General features: G+C 37.9%; 1 protein-coding gene across 1 annotated transcript in view; it reads right to left on the bottom strand.

The window, feature by feature from the left end:
* LOC132547448 (bone morphogenetic protein 2-like) overlaps positions 1 to 20,231 on the bottom strand; it is a 33,618-nt gene that overhangs the window by 7,907 nt on the left and 5,480 nt on the right. The window contains exons 2-3 of the mRNA XM_060211203.1: positions 3,735 to 3,877; positions 1,486 to 1,645 (exon numbers count right to left, since the gene is read on the bottom strand). Of these exons, the coding sequence (XP_060067186.1) occupies positions 1,486 to 1,645; positions 3,735 to 3,877 (303 nt within the window). The remainder of the gene's footprint in view (positions 1 to 1,485; positions 1,646 to 3,734; positions 3,878 to 20,231) is intronic.

The raw sequence follows: 20,231 nt of genomic DNA, 5'->3' as shown, positions 1-20,231 counted from the left end.
AAGGAAATTCGAAACACTTTATCAGTGTATTTGATATGTTCGCCGGAATACCCGTACACCCCTCCCACCCATGACGTCATTGTTCAAGTTGTTGATTTAGTTAGTGTTACTTTTCTCTACATTTATCGCTAATCGAAGTGATTATGTATCCATACATTTACAAATTTACGGAGTTTCTCGCGTACCAGTAGCAGTACACACACTTTACGCTTTAGGAATCATTTTACGGCACGTCTCAAGGTCAAAGGTGACATCAGACTTATCTGACACGTTTTAACACTAACACGGTACTAACCTACGGTTCCCGTGAAACATTTAGATGAAGTGTGTTTGGTTCCAAAAACAATTTATTCTTGCGATGTTTTAATCTGACAATTTTCTGCTGTAGACCACCTAATCTTTATGTGTTTGGTACATTTAACCAGCCCCTATTTTCCGCCCATCGATGTGCAGGTTGGATTTTCACCCATGCGCGTAGTGACCATGAACCGTACAATAGCAATCAATTACACAACTTCCGCTCAAAGATTTCCGGTGAAAGATAACTCTAAGTTTTAATATCATTCATTTTCTGGGTACTTAATCTTTAATCGAGTCGTAAAGGATGACATAGTCATACTCCTCACAGGAAATGTATACCCACATGTACGGCTCTGGAACGGGATCTCATTTCTATACACATGCAGCTTAAATACGAGAAAGCTTGTGAATCCCTGCAATCTAGTAGTAATCTTAAGATATTCTGCAGAAAACAGTGCGCACTTCATGTTGTACCTTCTGCGAAGAGTTCAGTTTATTTACTGTTAGCGATAGCATCAGTCAATAATAAATCCACATTGTTGTATTCATTATTAATTGGTTTGTATGTTTTCCCCGTATTTGTAACCCGGAATTTAATAGGAATATGAAATATTGATTATCTTCCATGTCAGATATAGTTGCAAAAAGCTAGTTTTGTATTTTTCTTCGGAAAAGGCACAGTTGGCCCGCATAATGTTGTTTTCTTGTCATTAGAATATAAATAACGTTACATGTATTGTGAATCCAAACGGCAGGTGGTTTTATATTTGTGTCGATTCTATTGATATATTGATAAGTTGCCTGTCACGTTTCAATTCTAAAGTGGTTTTCCTGGGATTTATTCTTATTCTTCTCATGATGTTTTAGAAGCATGTTCTGTCTTGGTACATTCTCTCTTTATTGGAAAGCAACAGTTTATTTTTTCAGCTATATCAGACGTTATCCAATGAAGGATGTTTTTATTTCTTAAATGATAGTTTGCAAATACAAATATCATTGAACTTGAAAACTACTTTATTACTTCACAATAATAATGTATCTTTTATTATTTTACGTTGATCATGTAAAAGAATTACGGCTTAAAACATGGAAAAGAAAACAAGAAGTATTCTACTATAACATGTGTCAGGCACATCCAAATAGATATACTAAAAAACTAGAAATACACATCCAAACATAACTCACCATAATTTACTGCCGATCCGTTGATCCATTCATTGACGGCATTTTTCACTTGAAACACAAACCATCCATGAAGATGTGCACTAGTCCGTTTTGCATCTAATAATTTTAATCCACGTGGAGAATTAATATTTTCCGGATCCAAAACTTGGTAAACTTTAATCTACAATAGAAATCATGAAATTCTTATGTACGATACAATCTTATACCTAATGTATAAGTGTTAATCATTACCCATGGTTCTGCTTTTAAGAACATGACATTACCTGAATATGGCATACCATTTCCTGACGGCTGTCGTTAAGAAATCGATGAGTGATTCATTTGTGTATATTTTATCGCCGTTTAAATCATTTGATTGGTGTAGAGCATTCTTTTATTTATATAAATAACTTCTTACCGGGGCCGAGTTATTTATATAAATAACTCTAACACTACCACCTCTACCGGGGCCGTGTCGACTAAAGAAGTTCACTACCACCTCCACTACTACCGGGGCCGTTATATAGAAGTTCACTACCACCTCTCAACACTACCACCTCCACTACCGGGGCCGTGTCGACTAAAGAAGTTCACTACCACCTCCACTACCGGGGCCGTGTCGACTAAAGAAGTTCACTACCACCTCCACTACCGGGGCCGTGTCGACTAAAGAAGTTCACTACCACCTCCACTACCGGGGCCGTGTCGGGGCCGTGTCGACTAAAGAAGTTCACTACCACCTCCACTACCGGGGCCGTGTCGACTAAAGAAGTTTACTACCACCTCTACTATCGGGGCCGAGTCGACAAAAGTTCGGGGCCGTGTCGACTAAAGAAGTTCACTACCACCTCCACTACCGGGGCCGTGTCGACTAAAGAAGTTCACTACCACCTCTACTATCGGGGCCGTGTCGACTAAAGAAGTTCACTACCACCTCCACTACCGGGGCCGTGTCGACTAAAGAAGTTCACTACCACCTCTACTACCGGGGCCGTGTCGACTAAAGAAGTTCACACCTTCACTACCACCTCCACTACGGGGCCGTGTCGACTAAAGAAGTTCCACCTCACCACCTCTACCACCTCTACTATCGGGGCCGAGTCGACAAAAGAAGTTTACTACCACCTCCACTACCGGGGCCGTGTCGACAAAAGAAGTTCACTACCACCTCCACTACCGGGGCCGTGTCGACTAAAGAAGTTTACTACCACCTCTACTATCGGGGCCGAGTCGACCAAAGTTCACTACCACCTCTACTACCGGGGCCGTGTCGACTAAAGAAGTTCACTACCACCTCCACTACCGGGGCCGTGTCGACCAAAGAAGTTCACCGCCATCTCTACTACCAAGGCCGTGTCGACTGAAGAAGTTCACTACCACCTCCACTACCGGGGCCGTGTCAACTAGAGAAGTTCACCGCCACCTCTACTACCGGGGCCGTGTCGACTAAAGAAGTTCACTACTACCTCCACTACTGACTATCCGGATATTGTAAACTTTAAATTTGATTATTCATCCAATAAGACATCAAAATTTTCCAATATTGAAAACGTGTCACCTGAAAAATTGGGTTCAAGATTGCTGACTTGATTTTAAATATACTATAGGACCGTTTATCAACAAAAAGAAAATTCTAACCATTCTAAAAAAATCTGACATCCGAATTCGCTATTCAATGATAGGTGGTAATTTGATGATATATTCAATCTCCTTTGTAAGAGTCGAACCTTTAGGGAAACAAATTGATTTCAGTTTACTTGATATGTCGTGTTTTTAACAATTAGAACGCCAGCTGACATGCTGTTTGCTTAACAATGAATTATGAGAGACGTGATAAAATCTCCCTTGTCAGTCGGCACACGCTCAGAACACATGACTGCGAACTAGTCAACTGCTAGCACTGACTTCCTATTACTATTCTATCTATGATAGTAAACTATTATCTCTTTAGACCGCAGTCTGTGTTGATTATTGTCGTTTCCTCTATCGCAAGGTCAGTCTTGGCATTTCTAGTGTTATATATTTTATTCCAACACAAGTTTGATGACTAGATATAAAAATGAGTCTGGTGATTCCTTGTTGAACGCCAGTATTAGCCCACGTGTAGCATTCAGAATAAAACTTAGTGCGTATTTATTGCACGTGCCGAAACAGACACACATTAATACACTTTTTAACTTGATGTTAATCGCGTCATTGTTTACGTGATCGTTTTAGTGACGTCATCTTGCCGCTTATGTTGCCCAACATTGCCCGGATTGTGTATTTACCTCTATAACGTGTGAAGGCATCTGCTCTCCTTCTGAGGATGGTCGAGGGTTCAGTTTAAATATATGGAATTCAGCAGCTAATAATTTTTCTCCCTCTGATAAGTACGATACATTGTAGTAGAAATGCATCTGTTGGCGCCATTCTGAAAATTAGATAAGAAATAGTTATAAATTACAAATTCTTTCGCACGTGTTATATGTTTTCAATTTTGTCAGTCGTTGTTTAAGGTGTGTACACTATAGACATACTAAAAATCGATATCAATTTAATTTCTTATAAAAACTTACTATTTACCAGAAATGTGTTAAATTTATCGTGAAATGTAGTATTTACCACATATGTGTTATATCTATCTTGAAACGTACTATTTAACAGATAATGTTATATTTATCTTGAAACGTACTATTTACCAGATAACGTTATATTTATCTTGAAACGTACTATTTACCAGATAAACGTGAAACAACTGTATTCTCTTAAAACTGTAAACAAACAATACGCCAGTCACGTGACTAGCGTATAAACAAATACGATTACTCAAAATAAAATTGATTCTTAAAGAAAATAATTGTCTTGAATCAAATATTTATCTGATATTCTTAATAATAATATGTTTATCACATGTAAAGTCGTTTTCTTTAGAAGTGTGTTTATTGTTGTTGACTATAAATCGGAGGGTTTCAGTCACAGGCGAACCACCTATACCTAATGCTATTTCTTCTTTCCCACAATATATGATGAAAACATGAACACCTGTTGAAGCTCAGGTGCGAATGTCGACACGTCGATTGAAAAGACCAGGTACACTTCATATTTGCAATGGAAATTGAATAGAAAGGTAGGAGGTGGGTTACTTAGTAGTATACACTGGGGCATTAGCCTCCTTTGTGTACCCATGTCATAGTGTTAGTGGCTGTATCAACAACTTTTATCAAGACACCTGTGAGATGGACCCTTCACACTCCGATCCATGCTAAACACAACGCCAATGCCCCCCTTTAAATTACGCAAGGCTTTCTGATCATTCATTTTGCATACTAATCGGATATTTTCCGACTGATCTTGCTGAATGTGTTTAAATGAATGGGACATTTTACCTGGTACAAAACCACACAAGTACTTATATTATCATTTAACTTAACTCGACGGACTGGATCCACGTGCGGAAACGATTTGCTCATATCGAAACTCGTTAATTTTTTTACCTTCCCAATTATGTGAAGTGTGTTGGCCACTAATACGACACAGATAAGAGTAGTACAAACACGTTAATGAAACCTTAGGTATCAAGTAATTAAACGTAACTACAACTGGAATGGGACAAAAACGGCCGTAATATGACAAACACTTCCCCTTCATGCATTTTCATTAAAGAGGGAACCTACCACGAAGTACACGTCTGAACTTAACGAGCCAATAACAGGTAGAATGAATTTAACGAATATATGTATTGGTGCCGTGACAAGATAACCTTGGATTACGTGAAAATGGCGACTTTTCAAATACATACAAATGGAAAGTTATTGGAAATAAAAGATAATAGAGTAATAGAATACCCGATAAATGTGCCTGTAAAGACGGGGGTTTTCAACATGAAGAGTTTACAGCGCACCTATTGTCAGTACATATAAGATATATGGCTTGGGTTTCACTTAGCTTTCGTCATTGGAGTGATGTAACATTGTTACTTAATTTTCACTCTCGGCCTCCTCGCTTTCGTCATTAAAGTATGTAACATTGTTACTTAATTTTCACCCTCGGCCTCCTCGCTTTCGTCATTGAAGTGATGTAACATTGTTACTTAATTTTCACCCTCGGCCTCCTCGCTTTAGTCATTGAAGTGATGTAACATTGTTACTAAATTTTCACCCTCAGCCATCTCGCTCCCGTCATTGAAGTGGTGTAACATTGTTACTTAATTTTCACCCTCGGCCTCCTCGCTTTTGTCATTGAAGTATGTAACATTGTTACTTAATTTTCACCCTCAGCCTTCTCGCTCCCGTCATTGAAGTGGTGTAAAATTGTTACTTAATTTTCACCCTCGGCCTCCTCGCTTTCGTCATTGAAGTATGTAACATTGTTACTTAATTTTCACCCTCGGCCTCCTCGCTTTCGTCATTGAAGTGATGTAACATTGTTACTAAATTTTCACCCTCGGCCTCCTCGCTTTCGTCATTGAAGTGATGTAACATTGTTACTAAATTTTCACCCTCGGCCTCCTCGCTTTCGTCATTGAAGTGATGTAACATTGTTACTAAATTTTCACCCTCGGCCTCCTCGCTTTAATCATTGAAGTATGTAACATTGTTACTTAATTTTCACCCGCGGCCTCCTCGCTTTCGTCATTAAAGTATATAACATTGTTACTTAATTTTCACCCTCGGCCTCCTCGCTTTTGTCATTGAAGTATGTAACATTGTTACTTAATTTTCACCCTCAGCCTTCTCGCTCCCGTCATTGAAGTGGTGTAAAATTGTTACTTAATTTTCACCCTCGGCCTCCTCGCTTTCGTCATTGAAGTATGTAACATTGTTACTTAATTTTCACCCTCGGCCTCCTCGCTTTCGTCATTGAAGTGATGTAACATTGTTACTAAATTTTCACCCTCGGCCTCCTCGCTTTCGTCATTGAAGTGATGTAACATTGTTACTAAATTTTCACCCTCGGCCTCCTCGCTTTAGTCATTGAAGTATGTAACATTGTTACTTAATTTTCACCCGCGGCCTCCTCGCTTTCGTCATTAAAGTATATAACATTGTTACTAAATTTTCATCCTCGGCCTCCTCGCTTTCGTCATTGAAGTGATGTAACATTATTACTAAATTTTCATTCTCGGCCTCCTCGCTTTAGTCATTGAAGTGATGTAATATTGTTACTAAATTTTCATCCTCGGCCTCCTCGCTTTCGTCATTGAAGTATGTAACATTGTTACTAAATTTTCACCCTCGGCCTTCTTGCTCCTTTCATTGAAGTGGTGTAACATTGTTACTTAATTTTCACCCTCGGCCTTCTCGCTCCCGTCATTGAAGTGGTGAAACATTGTTACTAAATGTTCACACTCGGCCTCCTCGCTTTAATCATTGAAGTATGTAACATTGTTACTAAATTTTCATTCTCGGCCTCCTCGGTTTCGTCATTGAAGTGATGTAACATTATTACTAAATTTTCATTCTCGGCCTCCTCGCTTTAGTCATTGAAGTGATGTAATATTGTTACTAAATTTTCATCCTCGGCCTCCTCGCTTTCGTCATTGAAGTATGTAACATTGTTACTAAATTTTCACTCTCGGCCTCCTTAGAGTTGTAGACCTGATACAAAAATTGTATGTGCCAACACCACTGCAGATTCCGTGTTTATTTCTACACTTAATGTTTAAATAGCTTTTATTGCCTACAGTGTTAAGCAAGATGAAACCACAAAGATATTTTAAAATGATTTGTTGTCGAAATTGTTCAATAAAGCGGAATTTTTTCTGTGTGAAGGAAGCGCCAGATCTAGTACTGTATACAGTTTAAGTTTCACGAGAAAGAAAGTAAATTGCGAATCTAATACTGCAGCAGAGAGATATTATAGAAGTAAATATACAATGCCAGAATCTCAGCACAGCACGATATTGTGATAGTCTGTATTTAGTGTACAAAAACGGAACGGGTTTGAACTACAGTGGCTGCCCAGACTGCAGTATACACGCTGTATAGACTTCGGTGGATTCACTATAAAGGGGCTGTATAAATCGTTTATGGACCCTTGTAATTGTAAACGGACGGGGGTTGTTCTCTGTGTGATTCTATCCCTAGCACAGTTCAGATATAACGGTTACGTACATGTGGTTTGTAAGTACTAAGAGAAATCTGAAATAATAACTAATTAAAATAGCATTAGATGTCTTTACTACTATCATCAGGCAGTCAGTGTACTGCCAACAATGGTCTAACCTCTTTAGAGCCACACCAAATAATGTTTTAATTGGGAACTTTAACTGGGAGAAGGATTGAAGCACTCCCTTTTTGACTCAGTTTAAAGGATGTTGCCGAGCAATTAACGTAAGATTTGAAACATTCTTTTAACCATTATACCACCGCGCAGTTTTAAGCACTTCTTTTCTCGGCATGTTTTATGAAGAATATAATGTGAATAATTAAGATAATAATAATAATAATTTGGTAATTTCAGCACATCGCATGTTTAAAATCCAATCCATTAGCCACAGGCAGTAATGTAAACTATTGTGGATACTGAAAAACAAATATGAAAGTGGGCACGGAAATGATATAATGCTTACTAGGAAAAAGAGAGATTCAATACAATTATAACATAACTATGGTGTTCATGAAAACACATTTAACAGAACAATCAGCCTATTGTGTGACTTTACTATATGCAAAGCAACATAATAATATCAACCACGTTAACAGTCTCAGTGGGCTTACAGTTAATATCAAGGAACCTATTGTCATTACAACAATTAAAAATTAATAACGTTCGCTAATCAATTTAACATTCTGACGTCCCTTAACTATTAGTGAATTATTTAAGAAAGGAATTTTTATATTTGCACGTGCATATCTTATGAGTCATTACATATTTAAATGCCAAACACAAGTGCGTTATAAAAACCCACAATTGACTTGTTTGAAGTTTATATCATATTTTTTTTATTATTTCTTTATTTCTTCCGAGTTTAAGAGCTACATAGAATAAGAACATGTAAACTTGATGAATAGGTTAGCCTGCGCCTAACCACTCATTCCCATTTCTAAATATTCCACACTTCGAAGCAGTAGAGGAAAACAAACAAAAGAATTGTGGTGTTATACATCATGGAACCGCTTACTGCACGTCATTCTGTGGCACTGTGTGTGTATACTACGATACAGGTAGTTTAGAAGGAACTTAATAGAACTTTCATGCTTATTGAAATAAGGAGGTAATGAAATAAAAGCCAAACTACATATCGACCCCAAAGATAAAAGAAATAGAAACAGGAAGGAAAATGCTTACTTGAGGAGTACTAAATCGGACGATCGGACGATAATCCATACGTTTCATCAAAATCAAACCGACAACATGACAAAATAATTCAATTTTGTAGAAAGACAACAATGAATTATTATTAGTTATACAGAGAACAACGCTTCCGTTCTAGTTTTTACAGAACCCGATTCAAGTCACGCATCGAAGCACAGCGTTCGTGAGAGATGCGACCAATAGAACACAATATATAACAGTAGAGTTAATTAATCAGAGGAGGACTATTTCATTCAGCGAACCGTTTGAAAAGTTAAGGTTAATAAGAAATGGTGGCACAGTGTGGGTGCTAACTGCATGGTAATGGGACGGAGAGGCAGCTCATGTTATCTGTTAACTATTGTAGACAACTACACAAAACAAACAAAAAGAGAAAAATAGTAATTTGGTCGGTGTTAGCCGTGTCGGTGTGCGGATTGGGAGCCTACATGGTCTGTAGAACACTGATACAACCGCCGATACTGTCAATACATACGATAGAGATCAGATCCTACTCTACTCCTTGCGGCGTCGCAATCGACAAATCTCAACGCACCATTAGAGTTTTGCCAACTTAAAAAAAATTTATGTTCGTTGAAAAATAAAGTCAAACAAATAAAACATTTTATCTGCCTCTCCACATCGCATGTTCAACAATGCTGAAGAATAAAAACTAGTTATATCTGCGAAGCAGACCCGGGTGCCTAAGTGTGAGATGTAATTACCGTCTCCTATATCTACTCGTTAATATCATCATACTACCCCTAATACCTCCATACTACCCCTAATACCTCCAAACTACCCCTAATACCTCCAAACTACCCCTAATACCTCCATACTACCCTTAATACCTCCATACTACCCCTAATACCTCCATACTACCCCTAATACCTCCAAACTACCCCTAATACCTCCATACTACCCCTAACACCATCATACTACCCCTAATACCTCCAAACTACCCCTAATACCTCCATACTACCCCTAATACCTCCAAACTACCCCTAACACCACCATACTACCCCTAACACCATCATACTACCCCTAATACAACCATACTACCCCTAATACCTCCATACTACCCCTAACACCACCATACTACCCCTAATATCACCATACTACCCCTAATACAACCATACTACCCCTAATACATCCATACTACCCCTAATACCACCATACTACCCCTAATACCTCCATACTACCCCTAATATCACCATACTACCCCTTATACCTCCATACTACCCCTGATACCACCATACTACCCCTAATATCACCATACTACCCCTAATACCACCATACTACCCCTAATACATCCATACTACCCCTAACACCACCATACTACCCCTAATACCTCCATACTACCCCTAATATCACCATACTACCCCTAATACCACCATACTACCCCTAATACAACCATACTACCCCTGATACCACCATACTACCCCTAATATCACCATGCTACCCCTAATACCTCCATACTACCCCTAATACCTCCATACTACCCCTAATATCACCATACTACCCCTAATACATCCATACTACCCCTAATACTACCATGCTACCCCTTATACCATCATACTTCTCCTAATACCTCCATACTACCCCTAATATCTCCATACTACCCTTAATACCTCCATACTACCCCTAATATCACCATACTACCCCTAATATCGCCATACTACCCCTAATACCTCCATACTACCCCTAATACCACCATACTATCTTAATACCACCATACTACCCCTTATACCATCATACTTCTCCTAATACCTCCATACTACCCCTAATACCACCATACCACAACTGCCTATCTTAACAAATGCTACGTTGTAGTGGCTAAACACAAATTGATACACACGAGAACATATTGGATGTGGCATTTGCCTGTTATAGAATTTTTCCTCATCAGAAAGGTTTAGAGTTCCGGAGTTCATTGTCAGGTTTCTAAATCCTTCCGTAGCCTTTATCTCCAATCTTCTCACCTGTATTGAATAAGAGTCTAATTCAGAGGTCAATGATATTCATCTTTTACACCCTAGGATAAATTACGGAGAAAAATCCACATTATATCACAGTAAAATCAGCGAAAATGATGTATGTAATTATATAGATTGATAAGAAATGTAACAATCTGCCTGTAATTAACAAAACGCTACTGACTAATGAGCCTCAGACGTTTCGTGAAAACTGAAACAGATTTTCTAGGCGGTTTGTAGTAGTTATGATTAAGTTCGACATTAATTCTAAATTGTTTGTACGTATAAGATTCTAATTTCTAAACTATTTCACCAGCATGTTCAGTAGAGGATGGAAGATCATCTTAAGAAAACACATATTGGTCAATGAAAACCACATGGAAACAAGATTTGTAATTAAACGAAACACCCGATCGCCCATTTCACTGAATCACGTACGGCAGTCAAAAAAGTACTCTAATGAATGACGTATTCTACTGAAAAATACAAATGTACTTAGAGATGTTGTAAAATATACCAGTATATTTACAGTGATGTAAAAATATAAGGACAGGTGAAAACAGTGATGTACAAATATAAGGACAGATAAAAACAGTGATGTAAAAATACAAGGACAGACAAAAACAGTGATGTAAAAATACAAGGACAGGTAAAAACAGTGATGTACAAATATAGGGACAGATAAAAACAGTGATGTAAAAATACAAGGACAGATAAAAACAGTGATGTAAAAATACAAGGACAGGTAAAAACAGTGATGTAAAAATACAAGGACAGATAAAAACAGTGATGTAAAAAATATAAGGACAGATAAAAACAGTGATGTAAAATACAAGGACAGATAAAAACAGTGATGTAAAAATACAAGGACAGGTAAAAACAGAAGAATGTGTATTTAAACATATATGTAAAAAACAATGAATATGTTATAAGATGAAATGAAAGTACCGACATGTCAACAGAAATTTCCTTCGAACTCAAATTCGATGAGGCCAAAAAATAAATGAAAAAAAAAAGATATCTCTCCGAAAAAGCAGAAGGACCTTAAGACAATGTGTTCCGGGAGGGTAAGCATTTTCTACTTCGTCATCGACTACTGCGATGTCAGTCTTGGTCTATCGAAGTGACTAATATCTCATTCCCCAATAGAACAAGAGAGCATCAAATGAGTCACCAGACGTACTAGGTTTTAGTTTGAATGAGTGTGATTTTGTAGTCTTTTAGCGACCAATGCAATATAGGTATGGAGTAGTATAATGTTTGGGGTATTCCTTAGTGTTTATGGGTCCCTATTCCGGGTGTTTCATAGAATGATGTATTTTCTTTAATTTTATCCCAGACAAACTTTTATAACCTAACTGGATATGTATATATATATTTAAATTTGATTATCCTCCACTTGCCCCAAACACATCATGCTTACTACACGACTACAATCTTCACGGGTACCTGTCTTCTCTCAGAATGGTTGGAGATATTCGGGCCCCCATCGTACAGTTCTGTGAGCTCTAAGATACCAACTCAGTTGCTGTGGTTATTCACTTTGAAACGTCGAAGTTTCATAAAACGTGTGCATTATACACTAGACGAAGGAAAGAGATAAACGTGCGTGCTTAGTAGGGGGAGTGGTGCTAGATAGATACGTAATGGAGTTGATTTCTAGCTGTCTTACAAACCGCTGAACACTAACATCTAATGCATTGTTGCTGTGTTTTAATTTGTTGTTGTGTTTCCATGCTGTGATATATAGTGTCCATGTGTTTTCAGATGATACAATGTGTTTTAACATTGAGCTTTATTTTGGCCCTATGTATTTGAGTTATGCTATGGTGCAGATACGGCGTGTGATTTGTACCTACTGCCCCCATGGCATGAACGTAACAAGCAACTTTACTTGGGATCTTAGCATTTTCACTTTTCTTAAGATCTTTCTTTTTCTTGTAAATGTGTGTCTCCACTAACACAACTTTACACTTCTGCCCTTTAATTAAAAGTTCGTCCCTGTGAGGAAGGCTTTGGGTTCTGTCCTTTGGCCAAGACATACTAGATATAAAATATACGTTTTGGTGTTAATGGATATAGAGAATGTATGGTCACTGTCCTAAATATTGTCGTGTTTTGTGAGGATGAAGAAAGGCAAAGGTTCGGCAAGGCGAAATACACAAACGTGTGGATGACAGATGATGAAATATACAAATACATGTTGACAGGATGTGTAATACACAAACACATGGTGACAGAATGTGTAATATACAAACACATGGTGACCGGATGTGTAATATACAAACACGTGGTGACCGGATGTATAATAAACAAACACATGGTGACAGAATGTGTAATATACAAACACATGGTGGCCGGATGTGTAATATACAAACACGTGGTGACCGGATGTATAATACACAAACACGTGGTGACAGGATGTGTAATACACAAACACATGGTGACAGAATGTGTAATATACAAACACATGGTGACCGGATGTATAATACACAAACACGTGGTGACAGAATGTGTAATACACAAACACATAGTGACCAGATGTATAATATACAAACACGTGGTGACAGAATGTATAATATACAAACACGTGGTGACAGAATGTGTAATATACAAACACGTGGTGACAGAATGTGTAATATACAAACACGTGTGACAGGATGTGTAATATACAAACACGTGTGACAGAATGTGTAATATACAAACACGTGGTGACAGGATGTGTAATACACAAACACATGGTGACAGAATGTGTAATATACAAACACGTGGTGACAGAATGTGTAATACACAAACACATGATGACAGAATGTGTAATATACAAACACGTGGTGACAGAATGTGTAATATACAAACACGTGGTGACAGAACGTGTAATACACAAGCACATGGTGACAGAACGTGTAATATACAAACACGTGGTGACAGCATGTGTAATATACAAACACGTGGTGACAGAACGTGTAATACACAAGCACATGGTGACAGAACGTGTAAGATAGAAATATATTGGTGAAAAAAATGAAATACACAACCAGATGGACGAGAGATTGTATAATATACAACCATCCAAATGAGTAACAGAAAGTGTAAAATACAAGCACATGGGTGACAGAAGTGTAATATAGACACGTCAGAATGCGACCAGATACGGATATATTATGTGGAGGGCGGTGACTACAGGTGTAGCTCATTAACCAGTGAATTATGTTCTTCAGTGATTGAATTATATTTGCTGATGTTAATGAAGCTTGCAGTCAATATCTTGTAGTTTGCTATACAAGTAAAGCCAGAGACCGCATGTAGAGATAAGTATAGATAAAAACGAGGGGGTGTGTCAATGACTACAATGCAGCCACGCCCCGTCAGATAGAAATGATTGGGTGATAACACCACAATAATTGAATACGTTGCCGCGCCATTCAAGTCAGGTTGAAAGCAAAAAGAATAGTTTATTCATAGAATTAATATATCCAGTGACCCAGGTTCGGAATCTGATACCTCTGCAAGATCTGGCTAAGGGGCAGATGTGGTTAAAATCAGCACAAGGTCAACAGGGTCAAAACTCACCTCCCGATTTTTTGTGTTATGTCATCTATTATGAATCCTTCATCGTTGAGACGCTATAGTCGAAGCCCGTCTGAATAGGCAATACTATGTCACTGCCGTGATATCTCTAGACGATGACAGAGGATTTCAGTTTGTGTAGAGAGAGGCAGTATTTTTCAAGTGGTTTACACAATAATTGATTTACTTGCAGATGTGTGGTTATCTCAACACTGCCTCGACTATCGCGAGAAAATCTGGTGAAATTATTATAGGTTGTCTCTTAACAACAGGGCATCATCTGTGGAATCTTCGGTCATTTAGCCTTTGAAGCATATATATACCGGAAGGATGTATCACGATTAAAGGTGTCCTCGTGACAGCGGTTGTCTTCAATCTTGCTGAGCTCCACTGTGTTCCATCATGTGTAGTGTTTTACTTTGTCGAGTGTTGAGCTACATTGTGTTCCATCATGTGTAGTGTTTCACTTTCTTGAATGTTGAGCTCCACTGTGTCCTTGTGAGGTGTAGTGTTTTACCCTGTCGAGTGTTGAGCTCCACTGTGTCGAGGTTTAGTGTTTTACTCTGTCGAGTGTTGAGCTCCACTGTGTCGAGGTTTAGTGTTTTACTTTGTTGAATGTTGAGTCCACTGTGTCGAGGTTTAGTGTTTTACTCTGTCTAGTGTTGAGCTCCACTGTGTCGAGGTTTAGTGTTTTACTTTGTCGAGTGTTGAGCAACACTGTGTCGAGGTTTAGTGTTTTACTTTGTTGAATGTTGAGTCCACTGTGTCGAGGTTTAGTGTTTTACTCTGTCGAGTGTTGAGTCCACTGTGTCGAGGTTTAGTGTTTTACTCTGTCGAGTGTTGAGCTCCACTGTGTCGAGGTTTAGTGTTTTACTTTGTCGAGTGTTGAGCAACACTGTGTCGAGGTTTAGTGTTTTACTTTGTCGAGTGTTGAGTCCACTGTGTCGAGGTTTAGTGTTTTACTCTGTCGAGTGTTGAGTCCACTGTGTCGAGGTTTAGTGTTTTACTTTGTCGAGTGTTGAGTCCACTGTGTCGAGGTTTAGTGTTTTACTTTGTCGAGTGTTGAGCTCTTCAGTGTCACATGAGGTGTAGTATTTTACTATGTTGACTGTTGAGAAGTCCTGAAGTTAGTGTCATTGCTACAGACATATGATTAAAGCCTCCTAAACATCTAATTATTGTCTGCTATCCTATAAGTCTGCGCCCGCTTGACGACAACACAGAGAGAAAGCAGGGCAATGAGACGCCACGCGCAGATCTTATAAAATATTAACCATCCATTTGACGTCTTGAGAATCCCCACAATTCAAGGGGAAGAAAATCGACTGTTTTTGCCTGCACAATTTAGAAGGCAGAAACAACTGTTGTCCCCGTACATATGATGGGCAGAATTCAACGGTTTTCCCGCACAATTGAGGAGATACAAATCAACTTTTTTCATGCACATTTCAGGAAGCAGAAATTAATTAGGATCTGATGTTCATTCGGGTGGTATCACAATTCTCGATAAAAGATTCTAAGTTTTACATCTTCAGCTGCACAGTTTTTCATTATCAACGGAATGTGTCCACTGATGTGTTACAGATCAGATCAGTGTTGACAAAATCTGTTCGCTATCAACACGTTTCTATATCAGGTAAATAAACAATATATTTTTCTGGTGAACAATGTCAAATTGAGATGATACTTCACCTTTTAATGGGAATGTCAAATCGAGGCTGTTCTTTATTGTTTTAATTAGTATAATTATGGCTAAGCTCCACATGGGGGCAGATCAACAATACTTCAGACCAGAGTATACTTGACAGTGTTTCCGAGACACTGTGAGTATTACTCTACACCTGGTACGGTTTGAAACGCTGGTCTAGTACCTACAGTATAATTATTGAATAAACATTCTTAACTCCAGATATAACTGGATCGTCGGAATAAAGAAATTAATTGGATATTTTCGTTTTTTCTCTCCCTTTTTTAATAGTAGAACTAATGATTACTATATACCTATGTAAGACATCAACAAGCTAGACTTACACGTGTATAAACATATTCCAAAATACGTATATAATTGTAACTTGTTTCAGGTTTGTATAATTGTTATCAAACGATGATTGTAGCTTCACAATGTTTGTAGCACGAAAACTGGGCTAAATGTTATGTAGACCATATACATGCAGATCATTTACTGATCAATATATGTTTCTTGAATAAATAAAAATTAAAAAAAAAAAAGAATCGACAAAACGCTGTCAATGCAATGACCCTGACGCTGATATCAAGGTGACTAGATAGTATGATCAGGCAGGAGACATTGACATAAGAAAAAGCCATTGTAACGACACGCCAACATTTTACGTCGGTTTGATCTTACGGTCAGTCTTTCTATTCTAAACTGTTAACTCAAGAAGTGAAAGTAACAGTATGTGGATTTTAAAGAGCTTCTGACCAATCTTGATAATTCTCACCCAGAAAACAACCCTTCTATAACAGCTTTTCATTCTATCCCTTAGCACACTATGATACAGTATTACGGTCCAAAGAAACGACTTTATTCTCTGAGTTTTATTTTGAACGAGGTGTAATCGATACTTGGACATAACTGAGTAAAGGTTAGTCTACAGCGAACAAGTATACTGAGGATTAAATCCTGAAATCATCAAATTTGTGGTTGACAATATTCATCGAGTTTGGTGCTAAGCTTTTCAAACAGATCATTGACATACCGTTATGCGCTAATTGTGTCCCCTCTTGACTGCTTTTTTACCAGTCTAAATTTATCGCAGAGCTTATCAAAGAAAGACCTTGGCGAGTCATTGGATTATACCATTACATTAATCATGTCTTATCTTTAAATAACAGGAAATTTATTGACCATGTCCACTGTATTTACCACAATAATTGGAAATCAAGGACAGGACAGACACGTCTACGTCAACCACTTACCCATACCTTTCCTATAAGAAAAACTTGAACAACTACCCACTAAGCTGTATGATAAGCGTGATGGTTTCAATTTCCCTTGTTTGCACATTTTTTATAACTGGCTTGAAATCACTTGTTTTTTTTTTTTTTTTTTACATCCTTTTGTATTCATGTCACAGTTGATTTGATGTTTAAGGGTTTGGTCCAAATATCACGATTTTTGTGCTAGAAGACGGCTGACAGATAAAGACACAACACACGGTTTTGAGAGATGTAGGTTTATGAAGATTTGGCAAAATTTTATGATCGCCATGAACGTTTCATCTTATTGTCATCGTGCTTTTTGATGGTTTCCGTGTAAAAATCTCTTTGTTTGATCAAATCCTCGTTTCATCCTATTTGAGTTTGAATTAAGATTTTGTTAGTAAGTCGATTCTGCACACCGGGAACACAAACAAACAACGATTTTGACAGAATTTCTGATCTGCACACCGGGAACACAAACAAAAACGATTTTGACAGAATTTCTGATCTGCACACCGGGAACACAAACAAAAACGATTTTGACAGAATTTCTGATCTGCACACCGGGAACACAAACAAAACGATTTTGACAGAATTTCTGATCTGCACACCGGGAACACAAACAAAAACGATTTTGACAGAATTTCTGATCTGCACACCGGGAATACAAACAAAAACGATTTTGACAGAATTTCTGATCTGCACACCGGGAACACAAACAAAACGATTTTGACAGAATTTCTTATCTGCACACCGGGAACACAAACAAAAACGATTTTGACAGAATTTCTGATCTGCACACCGGGAACACAAACAAAAACGATTTTGACAGAATTTCTAATCTGCACACCGGGAACACAAACAAAAACGATTTTGACAGAATTTCTGATCTGCACACCGGGAACACAAACAAAAACGATTTTGACAGAATTTCTGATCTGCACACCGGGAACACAAACAAAAACGATTTTGACAGAATTTCTGATCTGCACACCGGGAACACAAACAAAAACGATTTTGACAGAATTTCTGATCTGCACACCGGGAACACAAACAAAACGATTTTGACAGAATTTCTGATCTGCACACCGGGAACACAAACAAAAACGATTTTGACAGAATTTCTGATCTGCACACCGGGAATACAAACAAAAACGATTTTGACAGAATTTCTGATCTGCACACCGGGAACACAAACAAAACGATTTTGACAGAATTTCTAATCTGCACACCGGGAACACAAACAAAAACGATTTTGACAGAATTTCTGATCTGCACACCGGGAACACAAACAAAAACGATTTTGACAGAATTTCTGATCTGCACACCGGGAACACAAACAAAAACGATTTTGACAGAATTTCTAATCTGCACACCGGGAACACAAACAAAAACGATTTTGACAGAATTTCTGATCTGCACACCGGGAACACAAACAAAAACGATTTTGACAGAATTTCTGATCTGCACACCGGGAACACAAACAAACAACGATTTTGACAGAATTTCTGATCTGCACACCGGGAACACAAACAAAACGATTTTGACAGAATTTCTGATCTGCACACCGGGAACACAAACAAAACGATTTTGACAGAATTTCTGATCTGCACACCGGGAACACAAACAAAAACGATTTTGACAGAATTTCTGATCTGCACACCGGGAACACAAACAAAAACGATTTTGACAGAATTTCTGATCTGCACACCGGGAACACAAACAAAAACGATTTTGACAGAATTTCTGATCTGCACACCGGGAACACAAACAAAAACGATTTTGACAGAATTTCTGATCTGCACACCGGGAATACAAACAAACAACGATTTTACAACTAATCCACACATAGAAACGCATCTAAGGATTCCATGCTGGAGGGGCGATATGATTGTTCCGAATACTTAGGTGTCGTTTTTTGTTGTTTTTTATACTACGATATTTACATCGCCTTAAACTCTAATAATTTTAGATGAGAGATATATGTTTGTTTCTACAAAAATAAACGGCCTCCAAGGAAAAGTTGATGAAAATTGAAAATACATGAATTTATCCTGTTTTGGGCCCTCCGTTATATCCTCAATATTGTGGGGACAACGATAACCTTTAGGTTGCGAGCACTCTTGTTAAGGCTGGCTAATGGTAGTTTTCATGTAGTTTTAAAAGGAAGAGACTCCAAGTAGAATAATTAAGTATCTGTGAACATTATAAAATGGTCTGATTCTGATATTAAGTATAGACTTAAACAATAAAGTTGTCATCATTTCCTCACCCCCACCCGTCCTCCATTTACACCCCAAATGTTTTATGAGCCCACACAATACCTGATTATCAATATTATACTCTATGCCGCTGACCTTTAGACATCTACAAGCTTATCCGTGAATGGTCACTGATTAAGGAACACTGTTGAAGAACTTAATTGAAGAGCAGAGACAAACAATTATTGACGAAGTTGATATGTTTGCTCTAGAAATTCTGAAGTTCGGAATCTCAAGACCATTTTTATGGGAAGACAGTTTGGTTACTACTTGCAACAAAAATTATAGTCGAAACTGGATTTTTTCAACAGCGGTTTGGTCGGTTCGAGCGTACGCACGCGCTGAAATACATGGACAATAATTGTAGAGAAGATTTTTTTGTAAAGGCACACTATAAATACTTTTCTGTCTCGTTTTTGTATAATTTATATTGAAGTGTACTTTCCATGTGGTAAACATCGTGATGTTCAACAGGGATATAGTTGTCGGGGCGAAAAACAAGAAGCGCGTGCGCCCTTTTTAAAACTAAACATAATGTTTTTTCATTTCATCCTGATACCAATGTTATCGGGTCTATGATTTCTAGAACAGTATTTTGTACAGATAATACCAATGTTATCGGGTCTATGATTTCTAGAACAGTATTTTGTAGTGTTCCGTTAATACCAATGTTATCGGGTCTATGATTTCTAGAACAGTATTTTGTACAGATAATACCAATGTTATCGGGTCTATGATTTCT

Source organism: Ylistrum balloti, unplaced genomic scaffold (genome assembly GCF_031769215.1).
Source record: "Ylistrum balloti isolate Yb309-2 unplaced genomic scaffold, AGI_CSIRO_Ybal_v1 Utg369954, whole genome shotgun sequence".
Lineage (NCBI taxonomy): Eukaryota > Metazoa > Mollusca > Bivalvia > Pectinida > Pectinidae > Ylistrum > Ylistrum balloti.
Note: the sequence above shows the minus strand (reverse complement) of the source record. Positions and strands in the feature narration are given on the sequence as shown.